This window comes from Panthera uncia, chromosome E1, assembly GCF_023721935.1.
Source record: "Panthera uncia isolate 11264 chromosome E1, Puncia_PCG_1.0, whole genome shotgun sequence".
Lineage (NCBI taxonomy): Eukaryota > Metazoa > Chordata > Mammalia > Carnivora > Felidae > Panthera > Panthera uncia.
Window position 1 is genome coordinate 56,931,888 of NC_064814.1, and position 12,870 is coordinate 56,944,757.

General features: G+C 58.9%; 2 protein-coding genes across 4 annotated transcripts in view; one reads left to right on the forward strand and one right to left on the reverse strand.

The window, feature by feature from the left end:
* CHRNE (cholinergic receptor nicotinic epsilon subunit) overlaps positions 1-3,419 on the reverse strand; it is a 4,303-nt gene extending 884 nt beyond the window's left edge. For 2 of the 3 annotated variants that reach the window (XM_049637158.1, XM_049637157.1), the window contains exons 1-9: positions 3,355-3,419; positions 2,997-3,139; positions 2,870-2,914; positions 2,658-2,767; positions 2,417-2,572; positions 2,204-2,304; positions 1,639-1,836; positions 1,448-1,562; positions 101-215 (exon numbers count right to left, since the gene is read on the reverse strand). In XM_049637158.1, the coding sequence (XP_049493115.1) occupies positions 101-215; positions 1,448-1,562; positions 1,639-1,836; positions 2,204-2,304; positions 2,417-2,572; positions 2,658-2,767; positions 2,870-2,914; positions 2,997-3,139; positions 3,355-3,400 (1,029 nt within the window). In that variant the 5' untranslated portion in view covers positions 3,401-3,419. The remainder of the gene's footprint in view (positions 1-100; positions 216-1,447; positions 1,563-1,638; positions 1,837-2,203; positions 2,305-2,416; positions 2,573-2,657; positions 2,768-2,869; positions 2,915-2,996; positions 3,140-3,354) is intronic. The other variant, XM_049637159.1, reaches the window with a different exon arrangement.
* Positions 254-8,316, forward strand: CE1H17orf107 (chromosome E1 C17orf107 homolog). Its single transcript, XM_049637160.1, has 5 exons — positions 254-406; positions 506-697; positions 809-1,087; positions 1,186-6,157; positions 6,407-8,316. Exons 1-4 carry the CDS (start codon positions 341-343, stop codon positions 1,306-1,308), a joined length of 660 nt encoding a protein of 219 aa, XP_049493117.1. The 5' UTR covers positions 254-340; the 3' UTR covers positions 1,309-6,157; positions 6,407-8,316.
* Positions 8,317-12,870: the final 4,554 nt, after the last annotated feature.

Sequence of the window (12,870 nt, forward strand, 5' to 3'; positions counted from 1 at the left end):
AGGGGGGGGGGGGCGGGGCGAGCTCGAGGCCCCGCCCCCGCCCCCCCGCCGGAGCCACGCGCCCCGCCCACCCGGGCCGCCCACCCCGCCCCGCGCTTACGTGGCGCAGCCGCGGAGACGCGGCGTGCGTGGTGGGCGTCCGCAGTGACAAGTTGAGCACGATGACGCAATTCATGACGATGATCGTGGCGACCACCATGACGAAGATGAGGTACCTGCGGAGCCCGCCGCGCGTGACCCCACTGCGGCCCGCGGCCCGGCCTGTGACCTCACAAACGACCCTCTCCGGCGGCGGGACCGGACGCGTGCCCCGGTGGCCCTCCTTCCGCCGCCGCCGGCCATGAAGGGGACCCCCAGCTCCCTGGAGACCCTGCTGTGGGTCTACCACTTCCACAGCTCCACGGAGGTGAGACTGCGCCCAGGGCTGGCAGCCCGAGGCCTTGGGAGGTCTCCGGTGCCCCCACCCCGTGACCCGACGGCCCCGCTGCCCCTGCTCCTCCTCCAGGTGGCCCTGCAGCCCCCGCTCCTGTCCTCCCTGGAACTCGCTGTGGCCGCGGCCCATGAATTTCTGGAGCAGGGGTTCAGGGAGCTCGAGTCCCTGGAGTCGCAGCGGCCGCATGCCCCGAAGCCCACCCTGGGGCTGGTGCTGAGAGAAGCCGCGGCCAGCGTCGTGAGCTTCGGCGCCACCTTGTTCGAGGTGGGGCGCGGGGGGGCTGCGGAAGGGCGGGAAAGGGGGACAGGGACCCCTGCGTCCCCACCAACTCCTACACCCTCCCCCCCCCCCCCCCCCCCCCCCCCCCAACGGCAGATCTCCGCCCTGTGGCTGCAGCAGGAGGTGCGGCGGCTGGACGGCGGCGCCGGCAGCTCGGGCCCAGCCCGGGGCGCCGGGGATCCGGGCGGAGCGCTGGCCCGGGTGGCCCGGGCCGCGGTCCAGGGGGCGCGGCACGCGGGGGCAGCGGCGGGCACTAGCGCCCGGCTCGCACTGCAGGGGGCGTGGCTGTGCCTGTGCGGGCGGGGCCTGCAGGGGTCCGCCTCCCTCCTGCAGCAGTGGCGACGTCAGCTGGGCCTGGGGACCCCCGGGGAACAGGTGAGTTCTGCATGGGGGCGGGGGGAGGAGAGGAGTTGGGGGCTGGAGGCGGGGGGGGGGCTGGGGTGGGAGGCACTGAGCCGACCCGCCCCCGACAGAGATACTCGGGAGACCTCCAGGTGGCATCCAGTGGCAGCGCGGAGAACGGGGGACCAGAGAGCGCGGAGAACGGGGGACCAGAGAACCCGCCGCCGCCGCAGCCCCGCCCCGCGTTCCAATAAAGCCCAGACGGGACCGACCCAGAGCAGCTCCGACCCACAGCAGCTCCCGGTTTCGCGTGCCCTTGGCCGCGCCCCCGGCCCCGCCCCCACACGCTGGCCCCGCGCACGCGTGGGCTCCTCCGCGGCCCTCTGCCTTCACCTGCCCAGCATCGGCACGCTCAGCGACGTCTCGGGGGTCTTCTGGGCGATCAGGAACAAGAAGACGGTCTGCGCCAGCAGGACGTTGATGGACACGGTGCACTTCTGGCCGCCGGCTGGAGGGAGCGGCCGGTGAGAGCGGGTCCCGCTCCCAGCGGCGAGCCCGGGGTTGGGGTCCCGGCGGCCCCTTACCCTGCGCCGGCAGGAAGTAGGCGAGCAGCACCAGGCCCGAGATGAGCACGCAGGGCACGATGATGTTGATTGTGTAGAAGAGCGGCTTCCGGCGGATGATGAGCGTGTAGATGACGTCAATGCCCCCCGGGTCGTCCGCGGAGCCCCCGTGGTGATGGATCAGTCCGGGGCAGAAATCGATGGCCCATTCGCCGTTCTCTGCGGGGTGGGAGGCGCGGTCAGCCCTCGTGGGCCCCACGCCTGGCCGCGGGCCCCCGGTTTCTGGGCAGAGGGAGCCGTTGCGGCCGGCCCGCCCCTAGTGGTCTGGGTGGCGCGGCGGGCGACGGGCGAAGGCGGTTCGGGCTAGACGGGCCCGCCCGGTGCAGGTGCAGGTGCACAACAGACGCAGGCCAAGGAAGTCATGCCGGGCTCACTGTCGAGGGTGGTTTGGGGAGGGGGGTCAAGGTCGAGCCCGGCTGCCAAAGCCAAGGCCCAGTGTCGGTGGCCCGGGGCAGCCCCCCTCGGTGAGTGTCCCCTGTCTGGGCCCCGCCTAGAGGCGAGTTTTCGGAGCAGAAGGGGGCCTCACCAGTGTAGGCCTCGGTGTCGATGTCGATGTTGCTGATGGTCTTGCCCTCGTCATCCACGGCGAAGACAAACGCCACCTCTCGGGCGTTGTACGTCTGCGAGCTGCGGGGCCAGGGCCGGCACAGACCCGGGCGGCTGGGACCCGGGCTGCCCCCACCCCCACCCCCGTCTCGCCGCCCCGCAACCGCTCCCCTCTCTGAGCATGTGACCCCACCGGAAGACGAGCGAGCAGTTCTGCCAGTCAAAGGGGAAGTAGGTGACCTCCACGGCGCAGCTGCTGCGGTAGATGGCCGGGGGCAGCCAGCTCAGGTAGCCGCCCTCGTAGACCAGCACGTTGGCGTCGTAGGCCACGCCGAACTGGCCGTCGATGCTGTGGGCTCCGGGAAACGCGGCGTTTGCGCGCGGCCGCGACCCCCTCACCCTCCCGGCCTCCCCTGCCCTGGCCCAGCGCTCACTTGTTTTCCAGCACGATCTCAGGCAGCCACACGAGCTCCGAAGGGACCCGCAAGGTTTCTATGCCCCCGAAGTCGTCCTTACTGAAGTTGAGTCTGTAATCCTGCCAGTCCTGAGGGGTGGGATGGAAACGCGTGCGCCCGGGGCCCCACGGGGGCTTGGGGGAGAGGGGTCCCCGCACCAGACCTCACCCTGCTCCCCACGTCGGACTCACGATTCCAATCCAGACGCTGGTGGTGAGGGTCTCCTCTTTCTCGTTCTGCAGGTGGGGGATCGGGGTGGTCGGGGTGGGACCCCAGGGTCACACACAGAATTTGGGGGTTCAGGCAGAAGTCTCTTACTAGTGAGATCAGGTTGGTCAGGGTGACCTTGAGGGTGATGGTGACAGTGTCTTCAGGCTCCTTCACCGGCCGGCGTTCTGGGTCGTAGTTGTCGAAAAGATGGTGGTAGAGACGTAGCTCTTCGTTCTTGCCGTCACCTCCACCTGGGGACGGGGTCACGTGGGCTCACCGCGGGCACGGGGCTGGGGGCCTCCTTTGCCTCTGCGTCTGTCTCCGAGGCTCTGTGATCTCCCCGCCTCCCGAACCACATACTGAGCCTGGGGACCAGGTTTCGGGCCTCAGCCTCCTTCTCGGCCCCTTGTCTTTGTCCCGTGCCCTGTGTCCTTGTCCCGTGCGTGTGTCCCACCCCTGTCCTCACCGAGGAGCTCCAGGAGGAGCAGGGCACCCAGCAGAGCCCCCGCCATCCCGCCGTCTGGTCCTCGGGGTTATTCTGAGCGTTGAGGTTGGGAGAGGGAGTAAGGGGAGGTGTTAGTTCCGGGCTGGGTAGGGGACTGTCACCTAATCCTCCCCACCCCACCCCCCCGCTGCCGCTGCTGCTCCTGCAGCCAGAGAGGACTTGGCCGTTTCCAGAGGCAGCTGCCCCGTCCCAGCATCCTCTGCCTGGTGAGCGTCCAGCTCGAGGGCCACGGACCCGATCCTCGTGACTCAAGAACCCCGGTGCAGGTGGGGGTCCTTTAGAAGCACCTGGGACCACAAGCCCGGCGGTGGGGGTGGGGTAATACCCCGCACGTGTCCCTGGAGTAAGTTGCCTGTGCAGGTGACCTCCGTGGCCTCCTGTCACTAGCGTGGAACACACACCTTGCCGCCACCTACACGGCCCAGCCAGGGTCACGCCAATGCAGTTTCTGCCTGCGGTTTGGCAGAGTCTGCACAAAGACAGGGTAATGAGGCAGGCGGCCACCGGGGATTACTCAGCAGTAACAGACCTCAGTCCCAGGTGGGCCGGCCCGCCCGCAGCTCCTCTCTGGGCGCCGGTTCTCCCTGCTGCCACCTCGTGGCCGCAGGTGGTGATACATGTGGTCTTGGGGCGGGGGAGGAGCAGACTCTTTTTTAATGTTCAGTTTTTGAGAGAGAGAGAGAGAGAGACAGCACAGACGGGGGAGGGACAGAGACAGGAGGAGACACAGAATCCGATGCAGGCTCCGGGCTCCGAGCTGTCAACACAGCCCGACGCGGGGCCGGAACTGACGAACGGGGAGATCATGACCTGAGCCTGAGCTGAAGTCGGGTACTTAACCCACCGAGCCACCCAGGTGCCCCCCCCCCCCCGCCCCGCCCCCCGGACACTTGACGGATTCTTAGAGCATTTGTCCTAAAGTCTCCTCGGACCGGCCTGTCATCTGAGGTGCTCGCTCACAATTCGTGTCCTCAGATCCCGCCCCCAGAGAACCCTGCTTCAGGAGGGTGCCGGAGACCTTTTTGAGGAGCTCTTGGTGTTTCCTCAGGGAGTGGGGGTGCCGTGTCTTACCTACTGCTTCCTCAGCGGTGCAGGAAAGCGGTCCCCATAGGTACGAAACGGGACTCCGTCGGGTCCGCGGTCACACAGGTGTGATGGCAGTAACACGCGGGACCCGCCGATCGGCTTTCCTGACCACGAGCACCTGTGTTCGCAGAACACGTGCACGGCCGTCGTTCGGGGGTCCCCTCCCTCTACCCGTGAGGGTCCGCGCGGCTGGGCCGTCTCCCACGCATCCTGCAAGCCGCCTGCTTCGGCCGCTGACGCGTTCCTTGCCGTCCGGCGTGTCCGGGCCCCCGGGGGACCCGTCGGGCCCCCGCTCGCCCCCCTGCAGGTGGCCGAGCGGCGTGTGGGCTCAGATCTGCGCTGCCGCTCGGGCCTGGGCCGAGGGTTCTGATAAAGCAGAGACGGCTTCGGGCATTAACGGGCACCACGAGGTCCCCTGCTCTGGGCCGGCCGCCCCGATTCTAGGCGTGAGTAAACCGTGGCCTGGAGGCGGGAGAGCCGCAGCCGGTGACCCCGAGCGGGCCCCAGGGGAAAAAGCAAGAGTCGCGGGCGCTGTGGGTCGGGCACCGTGTCGCTCGGCTGCCCTGCACTCGGAGCATCGGCCCGGCCTGCAGCTCGGATGACCCAAGTCTCCTGCTGCTGCTCTGCTCTGTGCTCCTCCGGCTCCCCAGCCGCCGCCGGTTCTCTCCGTGAGCCCCTCGGTGGTGCGGTCGTGGCTCTCTCGCGGGTCCTTCCACCAGGTCCTGGCCCCAGACCCACCTCTTGGCCGCACTCTACGGACGCAGCCCGTTCAGTCCTCGTTCCCGCTGCCCTCTGCCTAGCGCCGTGGGGCCGAGGGAGCGGCCCGGTGTCCCCAGAGGGTCTGCCAGGTGCTTAGAGACTCCCGCCCTCCGGCCAGGGCTGATGGGTCCCGGGGAGGACACCCAGCCCAAGCCAGGCCAAAGGAAGCGCTTCCCGGAGAACGTCGGGAAGCCGGCGCCCTCTGCTGTGGGGGCCACAGGAGAGGACGCTTCGGTGCGGGGTGGGGGGGGGGCAGCGTGGTCTCCACGTGGAGAGAGAGACTGCGCCTCGGATACAGAGTCAAGCAGAGACGAGATTCCCCCCCTTTCTTGACTTAAAAATGGCATTAAAAAAAGGAATCAACTGGTAGGAAGAAAACAGAAATGCCCCCGAACACAAGACCCAGAAAACCCTTCTGACCGCAAGACCGTAATCCGTGCTTTGGAAATCTATTACACCGATCCTACGTCTTCCCCGCCGCAGACACGGAAACCTGTCCCCAAATAGCCCGGCGGCAGCACCCGCCATCCACTGACCAGCATCGACAAGAAGGGAAGCCCCCGGCCGGACTGTAGAGACGCAGGGTCCCTGCCGTCCCCAGACCTCGCGGGCAGCTTGGCACACAGCGTGTCCTCCATAGAAACGAGCTTCGGTGATTCTAATTCCGTTCTCGCCTAGGTCCGAACCGTTTCTTTGCCCACAGAAGAAGGCATTTTCCTGCTCTCCGGATCCCGGGGGGACGTTATTGGGATAGGTTCACGGGCCGGTGGTGTTGAGAACCAAGTAGTAAGGAGTCCAGGAGACGGTGGAAAACTGGAAAAGCATAAAGCAGGAACCCGCACAGTGGGAACGGAAGGTCTGAAGCACGGGAGCAAATTAACGGCATCGAGACCAAGTCAAGTCAACCTAAACTCTGAGGGTAGGTACTGCCCCCCCCCGCCCCGTAATAAGCACCTTTTGTTCAAATCATAAAGTATATCTTCCCTACGCGTGTGGATAGAAAACGTGTACAGGTAAAACAATAATAAGCACTCATGTGCCCACCACCCAGGCCAAGAGATAGACTGTAACTGTCCTCGGAAGCCACTCTGTGCCCTCCCTGATTGAATCCCCCCTTCTCAGCGGTAACCACTATCCTGCAGCCGGAATTATTCTGGTTCTCTTCCAGTTGCCACAACCGACGTGTCCCTGTGTTGGAACAGGGAAGGATGGAAGGGGACAGGGAACCCAGAAGAGTAACGTGTGTTTCCAAAAAAAGTAGGGCTCCTGCTGGCTCCGGGGGCTAAGCGTCTGGCTTTTGACTTGGGTCCCGGTCACGATGTCACTGTTCGCGGGCTAGAGGAGGCCCACATCGGGCTGTGCGCTGACAGCGCGGAGCCTGCCTGCTTCGGGTCCTCTGTCCCCTTCTCTCCGCCCGTCCCCTGCTCACTCTCTCTCTCTCAAAATAAACTTAAAAAAAAAAAAATCCAACTTCTCTGCTATCCAGCCCATCCCTCCCTACAAAGGTTAACCGCTTCTGTTGAATGTCAGTCTTTCTAGACCAAAGCCCGGCGTCCGTGTGCGTGTACGTTAACATACACAGAAGTGTCGGCGTGTAGTCTGCGACCGTCTCCCCTGATCTACTTTGTAGACAGTGGCACGCACACCCAGCCGCTCGTTCTGTCCAGCTGCCGCCCGCTGCTCGTGGTACGGCTGTCCCCTGGATGAGTGATCCAGTCCCAACGGACAGACATTTAAGATGCAACCGTTCTGGCTTGGGCGACCACGGGCTGTGCAGCAGCGAAACATCTTTCTGCGTCTATCTTTGCTCGACTTTTGCAAATGGTCCTAGCAGTGAAATTACTGGGACAAAAGTTTCTGGATTTAGGGGCGCCTGGGCGGCTCAGTGGGTTAAGCGTCCAGCTCCTGAGTTCAGATCAGGTCACGATCTCTTGGTTCATGGGATTAAGCCCCACGTCGGGCTCTGAGCTGACAGTGCAGAGCCTGCTTGGGATTCTCTCTCTCCCTCTCCTCTCTCTCTTTCCTTCCCCACTCACGTGCACTCACTCTCTCTCAAAAAGGAATAAATAAACATTAAAAAAAAAAGAAAGTGGGGCTCCTGGGGGGCTCAGTCGGTTGAGCGTCCGACTTCAGCTCAGGTCATGATCTCACGGTCTGTGGGTTCGAGCCCCGCGTCGGGCTCTGTGCTGACAGCGCGGAGCCTGGAGCCTGCTTCGGATTCTGTGTCTCCCTCTCTCACCGCTCCTTCCCTGCTCACACTCTGTCTCTGTCTCTCTCAAAAATAAAGGTTAGACAAATAAAGTTCGTGCATTTAAAAAACAAAACAAAAACTGTTGGTGACTTGCCAAATTGTTCGCAAAAGCACGTGCCCACTGACACCCCTCAGGCCGACAGAGCACAAGAACGCTGTCTTACTCCTTCCCCAGGACAGCATATCCTCAAACTAAAAAAAAAAAAAAAAAAAAAAAAAATTTGTTTGCCAAGCCAATAGGTGAAAACTGCTATTCATTATTTTCATTTACGTGTGCTGATCAAGAAGGTCGATTTTTAGTTCCAGTGTACAAGAATCTGCCGTACGATGAAGGTAAAGTGGTACATCTGATGTAGAAAAAGAGGCTTAATCAAGTAAGTCCCGTTGGGACAACCGGAAACAATCATCAAAATGCCGGCAGACCCTCAGCTGTCGACTGCTGGGGGCGGGGGGAGGTCAGACACCTGCATGTAAAGCGACACCAAGGAAGGCCTCCGGTAAAGCCAGCATTTGTCATCTTGGAGCGAGGGAGGCCTTTCTCCCCTTCCCTGGAGCCCCAAATCGGAGACCATAAAGAAAAAGAAAAATTTCCGTAGGGTCAAAAATAGAAAACCACAGGCCAGCGAAGACAAACCGGGAGCAGATGCCCGCAGCCCAAGAGCGGCTCATCTCTGTCCATACAGAGCCGGCCGAAAGCCCTAAGAGGCTGGCGAGGTGCTGAACCCCCGGGGCTGCTGGGTCCCTCCCCAGGTGTAAAAACACCGACAGGTGGCGGGGGAGGGACTCTTGGCGGGGAGACAAGGCCATGAGCAGACCAGAGCAGAAAAAGACGTAGGTGGTAAAGATTTAAAAAAGAAAAAAAAATGAAACGAGAGAGAGAGAGAGAGAGAGAGAGAGAGACGGCAGGGGTGGGGGCGAGAGCACGAAAGGGGAGGTGGCTGCCCCAGGCCCAGGAGGCCGCGTGCCGCGCCCCCGCCCCGGGAGGCGACCTCTTTACTCACTTGGCTACAGAAGAAAACAAAAGTCCTTGGGACTTACCGGCGCAGGAAAGAAGGAAGTCCGTGGTGGTTTCTGGGCGCCTCGTCATAGGAGAGCTCAAATCGCCTTCTCCTCTCAGAACAGAGGCGACAAGAAGGTGAACCGGGACGGCAAGTCTCCGCATCAGCCAGGCACAGACAGGACGTCCCGGGGAAGTTTCTAGGGCGTCGTGGGCTTGGCTTCAGAGAGAGAAGGTGGCGCGGCTTGTAGATTCTGCCATGAAGATTCCTCTGGTGATTCTGGAAGCCCGGGGAGAAAATGATTCCGACTCAGAGGAAAAAACCACGGCCAAGAACTCCAGGCTCCTCAGCAGCCGGCTGAAGCCACACTCTTCAAACAAAAAGGCTGCGAGAAACAGTTATAAAATGTTGCGAGTTAGATCCAAGGACTCATACTCCGAGGCTCTTACTGACTTTTGATTCTTCTGGTATTAACACATAGTATCTATTGGAGTCATATTGAAAGTAAGTGGAGCTCAAGGTTTTTTTTTTTTAAAGTCCACGGGAGGGGCACTGGGGGGCTCAGTCGGTTGGGCGTCCGACTTCAGCTCAGGTCACAGTCTGTGAGTTCGAGCCCCGCGTCGGGCTCTGTGCTGACGGCTCAGAGCCCGGAGCCTGCTTCGGATTCTGGGTCTCCCTCTCTCTGACCTTCCCCCGGTCACGCTCTGTCTCCCTGTCTCAAAAATAAACATTAAAAAAAAAAAAGATTTTCTTTTTAAATAAGACTGAGCCAGACGGACGTCCCTCATTTGATCCTGTCTATTTAATAATATGTAAAACCGATTCACATATGATCAAAGTGAAATTAATTTTCTCCCTGCGGTCTAAACGCAGAGAAAACAGATTCCTGTATCTGATGGTGATTTCTTTAACCACATCACCTAAACATGGGGAGAGGCTCTATTGGGCAAGAATCTGAAACAGGAAATTGTCTTCACTTTATCCCAAACCTGGGTTTTGTTTTTATTCATATTCATTCATTATCAAAGATAAGTGCCACTTTGTCTGTAAGAGTAGGGATGTCAGTACCCTGAGGTAGAGGGCAGCAGTGAGAAGGCAGCGAAAGCCTGGCCCCCACAGCGGCCCAACGCCCCGGTAGCTTTATAGGTGAGTTCTCCCAAACTTACTTACTTTCTTTCTTTTTTTTTTTTTTTTTTTTTTGCGACAGAGAGAGACGGAGCGTGAGCGGGGGAGGGGCAGAGAGAGAGGGAGACACAGAGTCTGAAACAGGCTCCAGGCTCCGAGCCGTCGGCACAGAGCCCGACACGGGGCCCGAACTCACGGACCGTGAGATCATGACCTGAGCCGAAGTCCGAGGCTTCACCGACTGAGCCACCCAGGAGCCCTTAGTTCTCCCAAACTTTCAAGGCACGATCATCTGATTTCACACAAGTTCTCCCGAAAATAGAAGAAGGTGGCAAGCCAACTCGTTTTACAAAGTTCTCGCTTCAGCTAAGGTGAACACGAGAAAATAAAAACACAGGCCTCATTCACTTCTGAACATAAATGTGAAAAATCCTCCATAAAATATGGGCCAACCAAACCCAAAAGTTGACCGAACTAGAAACTGCCAATTAAGTCAAGTGACTTAAGTCAAGTGTGTCCCACACGTGCAAGGGCGAAAGGCATTTCTCTCTTCCCAACAGAGCCCCGTCTTGTTGAGACGCGGAGCGCGTGCCCGGCCCCGGGGATGAGTCACGATGACGCACAGTGTCCCCGGTCTCGTCTGCCAGACGCTCAGAATGCAGCCCTGTCTTGCGGCCAGAAGCACGCCGCCATCCGTTTCTGACCCATGTCGCCAGAAGTCGACCAGGGGACGGGGCTGCCGGGAAAGTCTGTCCTTTGCTGCTACAAGGACAGTCACTTACGGTGAGGCACTGCTGTGCCCCTGCTCCTTCCCTGTCACCAGCAGATGTATGCCTTTAAGGGCGCCCGCCATGTTGCAAGCATGAGGTGACAAGGACAGGGACATGAAAGCCAGCGTGCTAAGGATGGAAAACGGGAAGGACATAGACCCACCTGAGAGGGCCCGTCTCCAGACCGCTGGTTAAGAAGTTAACAGGGGCGCCCGGGGGGCTCAGTCGGTTAAGCGTCCGACTTCGGCTCAGGTCATGATCTCACGGTCAGTGAGTTCAAGCCCCGCGTCGGGCTCTGTGCTGACGGCTCGGAGCCTGGAGCCTGCTTCAGACTCTGTGTCTCCCTCTCTCTCTGCCCCTCCCCTGTTCATGCTCTGTCTCTCTCTGTCTCAAAAGTCAATAAACATTAAAAAAAAAAAAAAAAAAAGAAGTTAACACCCTCAGGGGCGCCTGGGTGGCTCAGTCGGCTGAACATCTGACTTCGGCTCAGGTCGTGATCTCACGGTTCGTGAGTTCGAGCCCCGCGTCGGGCTCTGCGCTGACAGTGTGGAGCCTGCTTGGGACTCTCTCTCTTCCTCTCTCTCTGCCTCTCCCCCACGCACGCTCTCTCTCCCCAAATAAATACGTAAACTTAAAACATTTTTTTGTCGGGAAACAACTTCCTTAACTTGAAAAGGACTTTTAAAAACCTCCAGTTCACATGGGTCATGACGCCCTCACTGTAAAAACAGGAATAAGGCAGGACTGTCTTCACGGCAACACTGGGGGTCCTGGCCAACGCGCTAAGAGAAGAAAATAAAGCGGAGGAAAGGAAAAGATTAACTACGTGAGGGTATAATTCCCACCGTGGAAAACCTTGCAGGGCAACAATAAGCCACCAACAGGAGAGTCAGGGACTTCCCTGGATGTAAGAAACATCAACACCAACAGCTCTCCTCACCCCCGCGGAAAGAAGTCACGGACAACAAAAGGTCGTTCACAACAGTAACAAAGTCTCTCAAGTATTCAGAACTCAAAGTAATTAAGGATGTTCTTTCAACGTATGTAAAATCTTTACGGCAAAAATGCGAAACTGCTGTGTGTGTGTGTGTGTGTGTGTGTGTGTGTGTGTGTGTTTAAGTAGTCTTCACGGCCACCACGACCCTGAGATCAAGACCCGAGCTGAGATCGAGAGTCGGACGCTCAACCAACTGAGCCCCCCAGACGCCCCATAAAAATGTGAAACTGTTAACGGGCATGAAAGTTGAGTGTAAATGGAGAGAGACACTTTTTGTTTGGATGAGCTGATTCCCGATTATTAAAGATGTCAGTCCTGCCCCAAATAACCTATAAGTTAAATTTTTACAAACTTGAGGAACTTCTTCTAAACTGTTTATGACAATCTAGAGACGCCTGGCGGGCTCAGTCGGTGATCAAGCGACTCCTGGGCTCGGAGTTGGGAGTTCGAGCCCCACGTTGGGTGTAGAGATTACTTCAATAAATAAACGTTAAAAAAAAAAAAAGATAAAATGTTTATGACGGTACAAAGGTCCGTGAATAGCCGCGTGGGTTTTGAAAAAGAGGAGGGAGTCACCCCGGCAGATATTAAAACATCCAACAGAAGTTACAGCAACAACAATTACACAAAAACCCAACTGGTTCTGCTTAGTTGCTAAAAACTAAAGAAAGGAACCGGGTAAGAGCCATGGAACCACCCGTGTGCCCACAGAAGTGTGATATGGGCTGGGTGACCTCAGGGGGGTGACCTCAGGGAGGACCGGTTAGATTAGCAGACACGGGGGGCCACTGGGTGGCTCAGTCGGTTAAGCATCTGACTTCAGCTCAGGTCACGATCCCAGAGTTTGTGGGTTCGAGCCCCCCGTCAGCTCTGTGCCGACAGCTCGGAGCCTGGAGCCTGTTTCGGATTCCGTGTCTCCCTCTCTCTCTGCCCCTCCCCCACTCACACTCTGTCTCTGTCTCTCAAAAATGAATAAATGTTAAAAAAGAAAAAGATTAGAAGACACAAGTGGCTGCCTCCCTCTATAGAGAGAAAAAGAAATTAAGCCGTATCCCTATTTCATACCATACGAGAAAGTAAACTCCGGGTGGATTAAAGACTCTAAAACGAAAGGTGAAAAACTAGAAAGTTAACAGATGAAAATGTGGGGGAGTATTTTTGTGACCTTTGGGGTGGGACTTTCTTTTTTTAAAGTTTATTTATTATGACAGCGACAGAGAGGGTGCAAGCAGGGGAGGGGCAGAGAGAGCGGAGAGGGGAGAATCTCAAGCAGGCTCCACGCTGCCAGTGTGGAGCCCGATGCGGGGCTAAAGCCCACGAAGCTGCGAGATCATGACCCGAACTGAAACCAAGAGTCGGATGCTCAACCGACTGAGCCACCCGGGCGCCCCTAGACGTGTCTTATTTACGTGGCCACACCCCCTTCAGCCCATGGAACAGGGTCTACCCCTGTAGAGCATGGGCGGTGTTTCTGAGGGCCTGCTGTCCCAA

Coding starts and splice junctions, on each gene's coding strand:
- CE1H17orf107 (XM_049637160.1), top strand. CDS start 341: ATGAAGGGGACCCCCAGCTCCCTGGAGACCCTGCTGTGGGTCTACCAC. Junction 407..505: donor ACTTCCACAGCTCCACGGAG/GTGAGACTGCGC, acceptor CTCCTCCTCCAG/GTGGCCCTGCAGCCCCCGCT. Junction 1,088..1,185: donor TGGGGACCCCCGGGGAACAG/GTGAGTTCTGCA, acceptor CGCCCCCGACAG/AGATACTCGGGAGACCTCCA.